The sequence below is a fragment of the Ornithodoros turicata genome, chromosome 1 (assembly GCF_037126465.1).
Source record: "Ornithodoros turicata isolate Travis chromosome 1, ASM3712646v1, whole genome shotgun sequence".
NCBI classification, from domain to species: Eukaryota; Metazoa; Arthropoda; class Arachnida; order Ixodida; family Argasidae; genus Ornithodoros; species Ornithodoros turicata.
The window spans coordinates 88,672,934-88,686,570 of record NC_088201.1 but is presented as its reverse complement, the minus strand read 5'-3'; the positions used below and the strand labels follow the sequence as shown (position 1 = coordinate 88,686,570).

At 45.4% G+C, this 13,637-nt stretch overlaps 2 protein-coding genes and 2 long non-coding RNA genes across 7 annotated transcripts; 3 read left to right on the top strand and 1 right to left on the bottom strand.

Annotated features, from left to right (window-relative positions):
• Positions 1-1,538: 1,538 nt before the first annotated feature.
• LOC135378269 (uncharacterized) lies at positions 1,539-3,830 on the top strand. The gene is made up of 6 exons (XM_064611254.1): positions 1,539-1,905; positions 2,037-2,114; positions 2,205-2,282; positions 2,915-3,068; positions 3,128-3,416; positions 3,620-3,830. Exons 1-6 carry the CDS (start codon positions 1,579-1,581, stop codon positions 3,828-3,830), a joined length of 1,137 nt encoding a protein of 378 aa, XP_064467324.1. The 5' UTR covers positions 1,539-1,578.
• Positions 3,831-4,267: 437 nt separating this feature from the next.
• Positions 4,268-5,866, top strand: LOC135365986 (uncharacterized). Of its 4 annotated transcripts, none has more exons than XM_064598653.1 (7): positions 4,268-4,447; positions 4,523-4,771; positions 4,859-5,003; positions 5,088-5,236; positions 5,327-5,527; positions 5,632-5,728; positions 5,808-5,866. In XM_064598653.1, exons 1-7 carry the CDS (start codon positions 4,288-4,290, stop codon positions 5,821-5,823), a joined length of 1,017 nt encoding a protein of 338 aa, XP_064454723.1. In that variant the 5' UTR covers positions 4,268-4,287; the 3' UTR covers positions 5,824-5,866. The 4 variants fall into 4 exon arrangements, with proteins under 4 accessions (XP_064454723.1, XP_064454710.1, XP_064454715.1 ...); XM_064598640.1 differs by having other exon boundaries at positions 4,859-5,030; XM_064598645.1 differs by having other exon boundaries at positions 4,859-5,030; positions 5,632-5,752.
• LOC135366021 (uncharacterized) lies at positions 5,593-8,091 on the bottom strand. Its single transcript, XR_010414062.1, has 3 exons — positions 8,031-8,091; positions 7,760-7,965; positions 5,593-5,750 (listed from the first exon to the last, which is right to left on the bottom strand). It is a non-coding gene; the product is annotated as an uncharacterized LOC135366021 (long non-coding RNA).
• Positions 6,666-7,545, top strand: LOC135366015 (uncharacterized). The gene is made up of 3 exons (XR_010414059.1): positions 6,666-6,797; positions 6,883-6,981; positions 7,369-7,545. It is a non-coding gene; the product is annotated as an uncharacterized LOC135366015 (long non-coding RNA).
• Positions 8,092-13,637: the final 5,546 nt, after the last annotated feature.

The following is a 13,637-nucleotide window of genomic DNA, read 5'->3' as shown; positions in this document are numbered from 1 at the left end:
GGGTGCAACCGCACGGTCACCGCCCCCCCCCCCCCCCCATCTTGGGAAGCTCAAAACATTGCCGTCCGCGACTCAGCGGCATATTCTGCATGCGCCTTTGCGTAGCATTTTTTTGGTGTCATGCCCGCCTGCTGTGGTTATGGGTATGCTGCCCGTACTGGCAAGGCTCCGGGGACGACATTTCACAAGTAAGTGACTTCGTTTTACAAATAAATGTGATTTATTAGTCCGGGAGCGGGGTGACAAAACGTTGTTGTTGAAGCATGTGCGAGGCACTCTGTGACTCGTATCTCAAGATCTAAACGTTAAACTTTAAGCAGTACGTTATCTGGATAGAGTCATTGTGATAGTCCAGACTTCCTGCAGTTCACGGGTATGGTCTCGGCACACAGCAGGCGTTGAAGTGAGTTTGTCAGGTGTGGGATCTACCGCTAAGTTTGTTGGTCACGGTATCGTCGACAGCTTGCCTGGATCAGCCATGTCATCATGCCGTAATTCATGGCATAAATTGTTCAATACAGGTTCCCTGACAGCCACCCAGAACATTTAAAAAAGTGGGTGGTGAATGTCTGGCGAAAGAACTGAACGCCGTCGAGGACATCAGTGGTCTGCAGCAAACATTTTAAAGACAGGTGCTTCGACAGAACGGGGCAAACCGTTCGTTTGAGGCCTGACGCTGTGCCCACCAAGTTCGACTTCCCAGAGCACCTCCAGAAAGTAATAATGCATGCGTCATATGTAGAGGCCGGATTTATATGCACTAAAAGCTGGTTGAACACACACGCATGAAAAATTCATTAAACTTACTCAAAATATGCACCTCTAGAAATGCACTTGCATGCATTTAAAGTAGCACAGAAGTCATTTTTAACACCCGGTTTTTTTCCTATAAAACTGTTAAGTAGACCAGTAAGATGCACCATGAGATGTAATTCACACCATATAGTCATAATTATAGCAGAAATTGAGTTTAAAGTACGCCGCAAAAAGCGACCGTGCGCAACGGTGGTGGGGAGCAGAACCAGCAAATGATCTGCTGGGGACCTCCCGCTGACGTTGTAGGGGGGGGGGGGGGGGCGCTCGCTGATTGGTACAGAGAAATGCTGTCTGCTACTCAGCTGTCGTCTGCTACTCAGCCGTTCGGGGCTCTGAAAAAGCATTACTCTGGCTCGGTCATGATTTCCTAAAATTCACGGTGCCTTGTTCTACGAAACACATGATTCATTTATCGCTATCACTAACGCTACGGAATCACAAGACTGCAGAACAGTGCAACAGTTGCTGTAATACCGGCTGCAGCAAACAGCTGTTTCTTTATTGTCGAAGGTATTTAGAAGAGATGACTGTATTTTGTTTCCGTATATTTTTAACGCGAATTTATTGCTTCTATCGCCTCAAAGAAATGTCCTTCAAAAGAGATCTTACAGTAGACGGATCACCGCGCACACTGCTATATAAACCCTAACACAACCGTCACTGGTCCTCTCATTTCAGCTAGTTTTACGTAAGCGCAACGCGGCTGAAACTGTGTATGGTAATCGGTGCCTTGCCTGACGCAATCCGCTGCAATCCTGCGTAATGCGTGTGTGCGGCGTTCGTGGCTGTGTAAACACCAAAGAATCCCGCTCTGGTGGACGAAAGGGACCGGGTATTCGCTACCACAAGGTTCCAAAGAACGAGCCCGCACGGACCACATGGCTGAGGTTGATAGGACGTGATGCCGTCCCACAGAACTTCGAAATCTCCGTCTGTTATTTGCACTTCCGATCGGACGATTACGTATTGAACATGGCACTCGCGGACGCGTCCGGAGTTGGGAGATTCCGAGGTAGACTGACGCCTGGCGCGACGCCGTCGTTGAACCTGCCGACGGGCGATCAGCATGCAGTGCAACAGAAAAACAAGGTACGTATTACAACGCGTCGTGTAATATAGACACCCATACCACATACGTATATGTACGTATATGCACATACGTATGTTTTCTGTCTTGCGGGTTTGAGCCTTCTTTGTGTCAGTCACTTTCTCCAATTCAGGCCAGCCTGTGTATCCCAGAAGGATGTGACAGCCAAGCTAGTGATGGTAACACTGCATGGACTGGCTCCATGGTTCTTGTGAGTATATGGTGGCATTGGGTTTTGTAGGAGACATGATTTTACGGTAACATTTATTGATGTTGCACTGCCTCGCAATATTATTTACAGGCTTCCCAACATGGTAACGAAGAAAGCAGCCACGCATCTGAAACAGTGCGTGCTTCCCCTGGATTTCTGTCTCCCGATGTGAGTGTCCACTCTTACATTGTAATATTACTTATATATGACATGCATACAAATTGTCACAAAGCACTGCAAATAACATGTGACTCTACGTGATACATGGTTTCCAAAGAGAAATCGGGTTCAACTGCAATTACTCCTATCCTGATCCGGGAAGGAATAATCTGGTTTACCATGGAGATGTCACACCATAATGTACAGGGCTCAAACCTTCCAACCAATCTCCTATTACCATGACCTAGTTCCAATACTAGCACCAGCACAAATCTGGCGGAGAACACTGCATTCAGTACCGAATCTGACCCATGTTCTTTCGAGGAGTGGCAGGATGTTGACATGCTGTAGCTTGTTGTCATTGTGGGTGGAAATGACCTGAGCAGAAAATAAAATCTGGGGCAATCTTCGGGACGCCTGTGCTGAATCTGTCTGTTGAGTCTGCCTCCACATGTCTTGACAACAAGCAACACCATGTCAACACCCAGCCCTCGAAAGAACGGTGTCAGACCCGGTACAGTCTGTGATGTTCACCGCCAGTCGGGCCTTATCGGAGTGAGATCATGGTAATGGAAGATTGATTGGAAGTTCCGAGCAATGTACATTAGCACAGTCTCTGGCATTTAGTTTCTTCAATGCAGCTCGACACGACCCCTCCAAACACCCTGGAGTGCATGAACTGCGGATGCAAGCAGCTCAAAAGCACATGTTCAACCGAAGAGAAAAGCACACAGTATTCTCCACCGAAGGAGTCAAGATGGACCCAAACAGTACTTACGAAGACTAGAACAACTGGTATGAGCAACATAACGACATAAGTGTAACATGTGGCTCATAGGATTTTGTACCTCTAGGCACACAAGCAAATCGTAATGTTGCGGCGCTGCAGACATCATGTACTCAGACAAGTGAAGAGCTTTGTCAAACTCAGCTACAGGACAGTGGGCTTCCTTGGCAGTCAATGCAAACATCGTGCAACCGGACAAGTGAGGAGCCCCATCAAGCTAACCAACAAGACACCGCAGTGCAATGGGAACCAAAGCGTTGTTCCACACCAGTTATGGACGTGACAGAGAGCAGTACCGGTGACACCGAAAACCCAGCAGACACTACATATGTACCGAGTAACGACAGTGTTCTCAGGTAATTACAGTTGTACTTCAATAGCTTGGGTTTTTCTCTGGGTATATTTATATATGTTACATGCAAACTCGTTGCAGTGACCGCCATCAATGCCGGTCTATGGATCCACAGGAGGAGCCAAAATACATAGTGTTTGAAAGCAAACTGAAGGAACTCTTTCGTGTATGTACCACATGTTTGAGTCCATGCACTTCGTCATTCAGCTGTGTCGGATCCCTGCTTCGAGTGAAGTGCTACTGTCCAGATGGCCACATTTTCTGTTGGGAAAGCCAGCCGTACATAGCCAATAAGCCTGCTGGGAATGTGCTTTTGTCAGCTGCCATTCTATTCAGCGGAGCCAGCCCAATACCAACACTGCGTATGCTTCAACTGATAAATGTCAAGATATGTCCATACTCTGCCCCTAGGAACTAGATGTATCTAGACAAAGTTTAGCGGTTATTTTTACCCTTTAGGCCATCTGTGACAACACATTTTTCTGCTACCAGCGAGGCTACCTTCTTCCCGCAATAACAGAGGTATGCGCTGTTAATATTTGTTCTTTCACGGATTTAGTAGATCATGAAAAGTAGCCCCATTACTAATGTGCTTTCTACCTGCTGCAGGTATGGATACAACACCAAGCCACACTCCTGGTTGAGATGCAGGGCAGGAGAATCAACTTAGCTGCTGACGGACGGTGTGATTCACCTGGACATAATGCAAAATACCTTTCCTACAACTTCTACAACTGGGAGTTGAACAAAGTCATCCACACTGTCCAGGTCCAGGTGTGTGGCTGCTTTGTAAATATCTGTCTGGAGTATTTGGTGTGACCAGTAGCTAGTGACAAAAAAATCAACAGTCAAATGAAGTGGCGTCAAGCTACCACATGGAGCTGGAAGCATTGAAACGTGGGCTGGAAGAGCTGAAAGACTTCAATGTTGCGGTAGACACCCTAACAACAGATAGGCATGCCAGTGTGAGAAAATACATGCGCACATCATATCCAACTGTGAAGCATCAGTTTGATGTTTGGCATGTCTCCAAAGGTAGGTGCTTAGGGTACTGGTGTACTGAAATGGTGCTGAGAGATCAGTTTATTTTCTGTTAATTTTGAAATATAGGCATCCGCAAGAAGCTCATGAGTGCGAGCAAGACAAAGGGGTGTGAAGCACTTGAGCTGTGGACAAAGCCTGTTGTCAACCACCTTTACTTCTGTGTCACTCACTGTGAAGGGGACACAGAGCAAGCTCTCTCAATGTGGAAGAGCCTCAACAACCATGCTTGCAATGTCCATGAGGGTCACGAGGGTTCTTATACGCGCTGTTTGCACCCTCTCCTCGACGACACGAAGCGACCATGGCTCATTCCTGGTGAGTAGTTTGCTATCAAATTACTGCGCATTGGCACTATTTATTCCTTTCTGCAGTAGCCATAATATAGTGTATGCTCTTTTGAAGGATCACAGCCGCAGAAAAAGCTAGCCAGTATAACATTGTCAAAGTACCTCCTCAAGGACATCCCGAGCCTTTCTCCTGATGTGCAGACTTCAAGCTTGGAGGCATTCCACAGCCTCCTCATCAGGTTTGCTCCAAAGTCTGTTGGGTACGGCCCCAAAACCATGAAGTGCAGGTATGTAGGCATCATCAGAGAATGTTTATTGGTTGTTAATTGGTTGTTAATGTGTAGGACATATCTCGCAATCCTGCATTTCAATGAGAACTCTGCCAGGGCGCATGCTTTCACGGAGGACGGGGAACTACGCTATCTTCTGAAACGGTCCAAGGTGTACTCTGGAGAGTATGTTGCACTGCCCATCAAGGAGGAGCCTACCTTCAGTATGTAAACCATACATAAGTCAGACATCACTATTAGTTAAGTCAGTGGCATGATATCCAGCTTAACTCTTGCATTCTTGTTGCTTTCAGACTATGTGCACAAGCTTCTCAAGAAAGTGGTAGAGCTGTGCGATAGGTGGCCTACGTTTGATGCAGCATGGGCTGCAAACCCTCCTGAGGAGCTCCCCAGCCTGACAAGCAGCCAGCCCCCCATGGATAAGCAGGCACTGATAGAGGCCAGGCAACACCGCTTACGGCCTTGTGCATGCTGCCTGTGCTGCAAAACTCCAGGTATGAGACAAAAACAAGCAACATTGTACTGAATAGGTTAGAGTATATATTTATACATACATCCTACTACTATTGTGCAGGTTTGAACCCTGTATAAAACGTAGACGGAAACTTGTCCCGGATGGCCCACACTACGCAGGATGGCAGCACACGCCTATCTCCCTCTTCGAGGCGCCCCCAAAGCCACGATGCACATTGTTTGTAGGCAACATGGCGGTATCTCCTGTAATGGAGAAAAAGCCACATCATTAGGTGAACAACAAATTTGTTTCCTTTATAGCAAGGAAAGTGTTTGACGATCACACAAGAAGCAGCACAATTTGAGATAAGACATGTAAGGTGAGTGATTGCTTCGGTAGTCGGATACTCAGTGAAGAGGGAAATTGTACTTCATGCTGACACACTCACTCTTCAAGAACAAACTCAAGAAAAAGACTGCATAGTGACAACTCAAAGAATAAATACAGCCACCGATGAGGAGCAAAGAGCAAACTTTACTCAAAGGTAACTCAATGGCATTTCCTCCCTCAGGCAAATATTGGAAACTGCTAATTTTGTTTTCCACTTTCCTCGAGCGTAAGAGCCCCAGAATTCCAGCAAGGCATCAGTACCAAATTTGTGCCAAATTATTTTGGGGTAGGCACTTTTCAACCACGTTGCTTGTTACGCTTCCCCTTCGCAGTGCAACTGTATGTCCCTAGACTTATGATTATCAATACCAGATTTCATCTGGTGTCACTGCAACTAAGGAACAGCATTTCATTGCCTGGAGAAAGGCATACAGCCACCGATGAGGAGCAAAAAGCAAACTTTACTCAAAGGTAACTCAATGGCATTTCCTCTCTCAGACAAATATTGGAAACTGCTAATTTTGTTTTCCACTTTCCTCGAGCGTAAGAGCCCCAGAATTCCAGCAAGGCATCAGTACCAAATTTGTGCCAAATTATTTTGGGGTAGGCACTTTTCAACCACGTTGCTTGTTACGCTTCCCCTTCGCAGTGCAACTGTATGTCCCTAGACTTATGATTATCAATACCAGATTTCATCAGGTGTCACTGCAACTAAGGAACAGCATTTCATTGCCTGGAGAAAGGCATACAGCCACCGATGAGGAGTAAAAAGCAAACTTTACTCAAAGGTAACTCAATGGCATTTCCTCTCTCAGGCAAATATTGGAAACTGCTAATTTTGTTTTCCACTTTCCTCGAGCGTAAGAGCCCCAGAATTCCAGCAAGGCATCAGTACCAAATTTGTGCCAAATTATTTTGGGGTAGGCACTTTTCAACCACGTTGCTTGTTACGCTTCCCTTCGCAGTGCAACTGTATGCCCCTAGACTTATGATTATCAATACCAGATTTCATCAGGTGTCACTGCAACTAAGGAACAGCATTTCATTGCCTGGAGAAAGGCATACAGCCACCGATGAGGAGCAAAAAGCAAACTTTACTCAAAGGTAACTCAATGGCATTTCCTCTCTCAGGCAAATATTGGAAACTGCTAATTTTGTTTTCCACTTTCCTCGAGCGTAAGAGCCCCAGAATTCCAGCAAGGCATCAGTACCAAATTTGTGCCAAATTATTTTGGGGTAGGCACTTTTCAACCACGTTGCTTGTTACGCTTCCCTTCGCAGTGCAACTGTATGTCCCTAGACTTATGATTATCAATACCAGATTTCATCAGGTGTCACTGCAACTAAGGAACAGCATTTCATTGCCTGGAGAAAGGCATACAGCCACCGATAAGGAGAAAAGAGCAAACTTTACTCAAAGGTAACTCAATGGCATTTCCTCCCTCAGGCAAATATTGGAAACTGCTAATTTTGTTTTCCACTTTTCTCTAGCATAACATCCCTGACATTGCAGTCTTCCAGCAAGGCATCACCTGCACTATCACCTGGAGTTGAATTTATTCTAATGTGCTTGATGTTAAACATACCTTATGACGGTACATTTTGTTTGTTGATAGTGTAACAAAGCCAAAGTAGGCTTTAGGAGCAACAATAAAAAATAAAAGTCAATAGTCTCTTGCACTCAAACTACCAGCGAAATATCTATGAACCTTCATATAATTCGTGGCGTTATGTTTTGAGGGAAATTTGATCTGACTTTATGCATCCAAACAAGCGAAAGCGATGCTGACAGCAGCACAACATAAGTATCGTACCATAACACAACATGAGATGATGAGCAAGCATGACAAGATGAGCAACCTACTTTACATTGAGAACTTACTCATGCAGTGGGGTGTTCCTGAAAACTCCCTGGTTTTCAAGCATCTGCATGCTAATTGCACCACAATTTCTGTGAGGCACGACGCCTGAAATTCTGCGGCTGTTGCGACGCACCCCACGGGCATTTTTTGCATTGCTGCCGGCACGTCCCGACAGCAGACGTCTTCGCGTCCCGTGTCCATTGAGCGGCACGAACCGCATGTGCACCTGTGACGGAGATGAGAAATTACATATAAGCCAGTATAAAATGCACGTATGTCACGTCGACTTACCACTCGGCCGCGCTGTCTCGGCGTTTTCGCTTCGTAGCGGCGGCCGCGCGGTCGCTGTCGCGGACGCCGGCAAACTGAACCTGTGCCGGCATCATAGGGGTATCGCCGTACGGCCGTGTTTTTTGTGCCGCACACCGCCGCAGTGTGCGAATTTCCCAAGGGGAAAGAGGCATTAGATGCCGGTACTCTGGCGGGACCTCGAAGTCGTCCATTGCTGCGGCCGCTCCTTCCATCTGTCAAGGAACTGTCAAAACTGGTTTACGCCGGCAAAGGGACAGGGCGCTGACCCCCATTGACCAGCGAATCAGAACGAGCCCCCCCTATCGCGTCATCATCACCTCCTCATCCTCGTTTCACCCGGAGTAGCGAGTTAAGGGAGAACGCGCGCAGCTATGTTTATGTGAGTTTTTTTCTGGGAAACAAATTGCACACATCAAAACCTTTCGCGCTTTTCGGTAAAATGACACACACACTTTCATCCGACGTCTTAATCTGAAATTTTTTTGGATGGCCCTTTGTACTCCTTTAAAACACGCAACAAATTCGCTGGGGCAACAGTGTCTTACTATGCAGTGTACAAAAAGCATGCAGAGTTGAAAGTATGTATTTGCATGAAAATCTGGCCTCTATTTTCAAGCGTTCTAGAGTTTCAAGCGATGGTTGATGATTGGAATCAGTACTGCATGAAGGACACCTTAAAGCTGCAGCTAGTCCAATATATGAAAACACTCCTGAATGATGCATCATATGCAGTTAAAAGCCACTCCATATTGCATAAGACAATACTAAGATGGGCAAAAGCAGATAAAGAAAAAAAGTATTGCATGAAAATTTTGCCTGACTTACAAACTCATATTAGTGGGACATACAAACACACCAGCCGCATGACTTTTTTGTGCGTTCCAGCATGTTTACTCGAGACAATAAATATTTTTGAAACCTTGAATGTCTATATACTCTTTATTCTCCCTGCTTAAAGGTCAGATATGCCGATTTTGAAGTGCCGCAGAACTGAGCGATACTCGCGCTGTGTGTTCATTACCGAACACTGAATATGTGTGCGAAATATCTTGCTCCAACTGTTCGTAGTTTTTTAGAAAACAGTTTTTTTAGTTCCCACGCCCGGCCGTCAGACCGTCGGCAAACCCTGCGCACCGGCGCACCGCTCTCGGTTTATCTGTCTTTGGCTTGGCATGGACTCTTGGCTTGGCCGCTTGGCTTCTTTCGTTTCGTCCTCTGTGCATCGTACATAAGCGAACAGCTGTTATGTTGTTGCTAAGCCGGAAACAAAGCATGTGAATATTTTTTTTGGCACGCCCAGTCAAAAAATAAAATAAAAAATGAATGGGTCCAGTTGGAAAATTCCGAATTGGTACCAACTGGTCGTGCTCAATTGGTTCCAGTTGTGTTTTCGGCTACCCATTGGTCTTATCCAATTGGATCCAACTGGCGCCCCCATTGCGATTGACTGGCATACCAACATTTACCAATTGAAAACATAGTGGCCTCCCAGCTCGATCCAATCGGTTATAGCCAACCGAACCATTTGGACCAGTTGGCACCAATTGGCCTCCCAGCTCGGTCCAATGGGTTCTAGCCAACCGAACTGTTTGGACCAGTTGGCACCAATTGGCCTCCCAGCTCGATCCCATGGGTTCTAGCCAATCGAACCGTTTGGACCAGTTGGTGCCAACTGGCCTCCCAGCTCGATCCAATGGGTTCTAGCCAACCGAACCATTTGGACCAGTTGGCACCAACTGGCCTCCCAGCTCGATCCAATGGGTTCTAGCCAAGCGAACCGTTTGGACCAGTTGGTGCCAACTGGCCTCCCAGCTCGATACAATGGGTTCTAGCCAACCAAACCATTTGGACCAGTTTGCACAAACTGGCCTCCCAGGTCGATACAATGGTTTCCAGGTAACCAAACCATTTGCACCAATTGGCACCAACTGGTCTCCTAGATCAATCCAGTGGGTTTTAGGCAGCCTTTTGGATGCAACGATTTGAAAGCTATTTGTGTCCTAATGAGGAATAACTGGCAACTCGTGATTTACCGACTGGTGCCTTACTGGTCATCAAAATAAACCCAAATGGTAAGCTTATTGGGTAAACCCAACTCCAAACAAGTATTTATCGAATATGAGCCGACTGACAAAAAAGTGTACTATGCAACTGACTGTTGTCCACACTTCGTTGTCGCCTCGACGAAGGAATAGTACAATGCACAAGTACACCGCTAGGAGATGGTGCAAATAGATGTGAATTTATTATACTGCCTTTTTTGACTAGAGTTAATGACTGTATAGTAGCATATCGATGGAGAGCTGAACTTTGCCACCGGGCATATCAATAGAGTGCTTCAGTGTCCCTTGAAGGCCTGAAAACATATTCGGCAATTAGAGCTTGGGTGCGTGCTTGGTTGTCGAGCTGCCAACAAAGCATACTCTGCTGCTGCTAACCTCATATTTGATAGTATTTACCTTTTTGTAGAGTATCGCCTATTCTATTGGAGTGCTTCAGTGTCCCTTGAAGCCCTGAAAGTATATACAAGCATGAACAGGACTAGCATATGTTCACTGTACATCTGTACACATAGCTGTAGTGCTTGTGCTGCCTTCATGTTCAGTAGTATCTACCTGCTGTAGCAAACGTTTTAGGCACTGTCATGTGCAAAGACTCTATATGAAATCTAAATAGATTTGAGAGGAATGTAAAGTGATTTCCACATTGTAAAATCATCAGTGTGGCCCGATGGTCATCTGTGGAACGTCTAAAAGCCGAAGCACGGGGCAAAAGACAGAAATAAGGACACGACGATTAATAAAATGCACGCACAAGCACTCTGCCTGATTATGTGCCGTACCGGAACCCCGAAGCGTACACGCAAATGTATTTTCTGTTTGACTTTAGCGGAATAGTCAAATGTCACGTGCGGTGTGTCATTTTCATTTATGACACGCGACACAAACCGAAATCACACTCGGATGTCGGAACGCTTCGACTGGGTCGGATTTAGAAGTTATAACAACGAAATGACTGAAGCGAACATACCTCTATGAGTCCGGATCGCTGGGCGGTGGTAGCCGAAGCTGACATCCGGGTTGTCCTGTCAGTATAGCCGTAAAACGTCGACGACGGCATGGATACTAAAGTTTACGAGCACACGGTTAGTATTCAGGGGTAGTCATTTATCACGAACGCACTGAATTACGCGGCTGAGATGTCACCGCGTCTCTCGTGGCCGTTGGTCGCTCGCGGATTCAAAAATGCCAGTAGCAGCCCTGCAGCCAGCCGCTTTACACCACAGTTTCGTAAATGGCAGCGATCATGGCATATGAACATGATCAAAATAAATTGCTTTTGCTGATATACGTCTAATTAATTATTGCGGTATTTTCAAGTACAATGCGTCTGCACTAGGTCAAGAATTGGTATCACGAAATGAACAAAAAAGGATGGCTGCAATATAGACCACTTTCTGTTTACAAGCATGTGGCGTCCCGAGAAGACCGGTTCGAGGTTATATTTTGCTCTGGTTGGCAAGAAGCGGGAAAAACGCGTCTGCTGATAGGCCGAAAAGGCTGATAAGGTTGATAGGTGCCCACCAGCATGCTTTGCGCGGCGGCGAAACGTAATCGATGACGTAGGAGTGCAAGTGGTCTATATCGGCTGGATATCACTTAGAACATGGCGGCTGTGGCGGCCGTTTTTTTTTTTTTTCATCGGAGGGTTGATTTGTTGATTTTAATTGATGACGATGATCTGGGTGTTTTGTGATGCACAAACTAGTTTGTTTAATTATATATCTTGAATCACCATCCCCGCGTATCGGCAACATGTATGGAACGTTTACGTGATGACAGTTTAAAATTTGAAAAATAATTGGGAGTGCCAGTTGGATTTCCAGTCGCAGTGGTGGTGTGTCCAATTGGAACTTAGGAAATTAAACCTTAGTTAATTATTACAAAGTAACTAAGGCCCAGTTTTTCAAATTGGGTGGTCAATTGAAGCATGTGATGTGACAGACTAGATTTATTTTCCTTCTGAAGTATGAGTATTGGAATTTCAGTTACCAATTAGCATGAACCATATGTGACTCCAGCGTCTAATTGCTTATCCAGTTCAACAGTGACTGAGCAGTGTACAACTAATATGGCCAGGAAGCCGGCTGGAGTTGGAATTTGGTTTATGAATTCCAATTGGGCAGCCCAGTTGGAACTGAAGTGCCCAGTTGGTCCCCATTGGTTTTTGTATTGGTCTGGTTGATTCCAATTTCAGCTTCCAATTGGACCTTGACTTTCCAATTGGCTGTCCAACTGGAGTCCAAGGAGCCAGTTGGACTTCACAATTGGTTTTAAAATTTCCAACTGGACATCCAGTTGGAATTAAAAAATCCAATTGGCTTTCGTGTTGGTCCAGTTGAGTCCTATTGGTACCAATTCAAATTTCCAATTGGACCCATTCCTTTTTTTTTTTACTGGGCGTCGTCGTTTGGAAGGTGCACTTCCTTGTTCTGACCTTGCCTTTTATGGGCTGTTGTCGAAGATGCGAAGATGTTGATGTCGATGCTAGTTGTCGAAGATGCGACGGTGCTACACTGTTAGAGCATTCAAGTCTTACCTATTATAAGCTGCCAAAAGACCAAGCAGTGCGAAGTTCTTGGCTGACAGTGGTGCCTGCTAATTTCCACTGCAAGGATTTCGTCCACGAATGTTATTATGGGTTACGCGCTACTCCAAAGGCAATTTGGAATCTCGGCACGAAATCGTCTGATGAAAATCTGAGGTGCCCGACGGTCAATATTTTGAACGTGCCACGGAGGATCAAGGCAAAAAACGAGAGCAAAAAAGGTAAGTCGAAGTTGAGATATAAAAAATAGCAAGCTTAATGAATTGATTGTGCAGCTGTCCTACTGCGGTTACTCTGATATAACCGCGATTAACAACACAATAGTATTGATAATCTAACTTCTGAATTATCACAGGTGCACGCTGAAGGCGGAAATGAAGCATGATCTGGCTTGCATCTGGTGCATGAAGAAATTGCTGACATGTTAGTTGCAGTCTACCTCCACCAACAGGTATGACAATGTGATGTTATAGTTTGAGTATTCACCTATGTTCAACTTTTCATGTGCACTCGCATATGGGGACCAAATGGTGTTTCCCCACTACATGAGATTTATGGATGTAGCTCCCTTTTACATTGTATAAAGTATGTCATTGATGAAAATCTCTAAGAAAGAATTACAGTTCTATGGACCAACATGACTAAATTTCAGGTTGGTCACCCAATGTAAAGTCAGTGCAGGTGTGCTCTGGTACATCTGATCTGACCTGAAATGTTAACATGAAAGAGAATTTGCCAAAAAAGCACATCCGCACATCTATGGAGCACACAGTTGATTCCTGCTTGGGAGTTATTGTCCTTATATATATATATATATATATATATATATATATATTAGTATTGTGAATAACACAAAGCTTGCAGTTGCTTTATTGTCAGAGGGTAAGCTCATGTACTATGTGCTTGAGGAACAGTGAGTATCACACATGTAAGCCAGTGTCATTAGGATTAAGATCAGGGTTAGAAGATTCTTTTCCC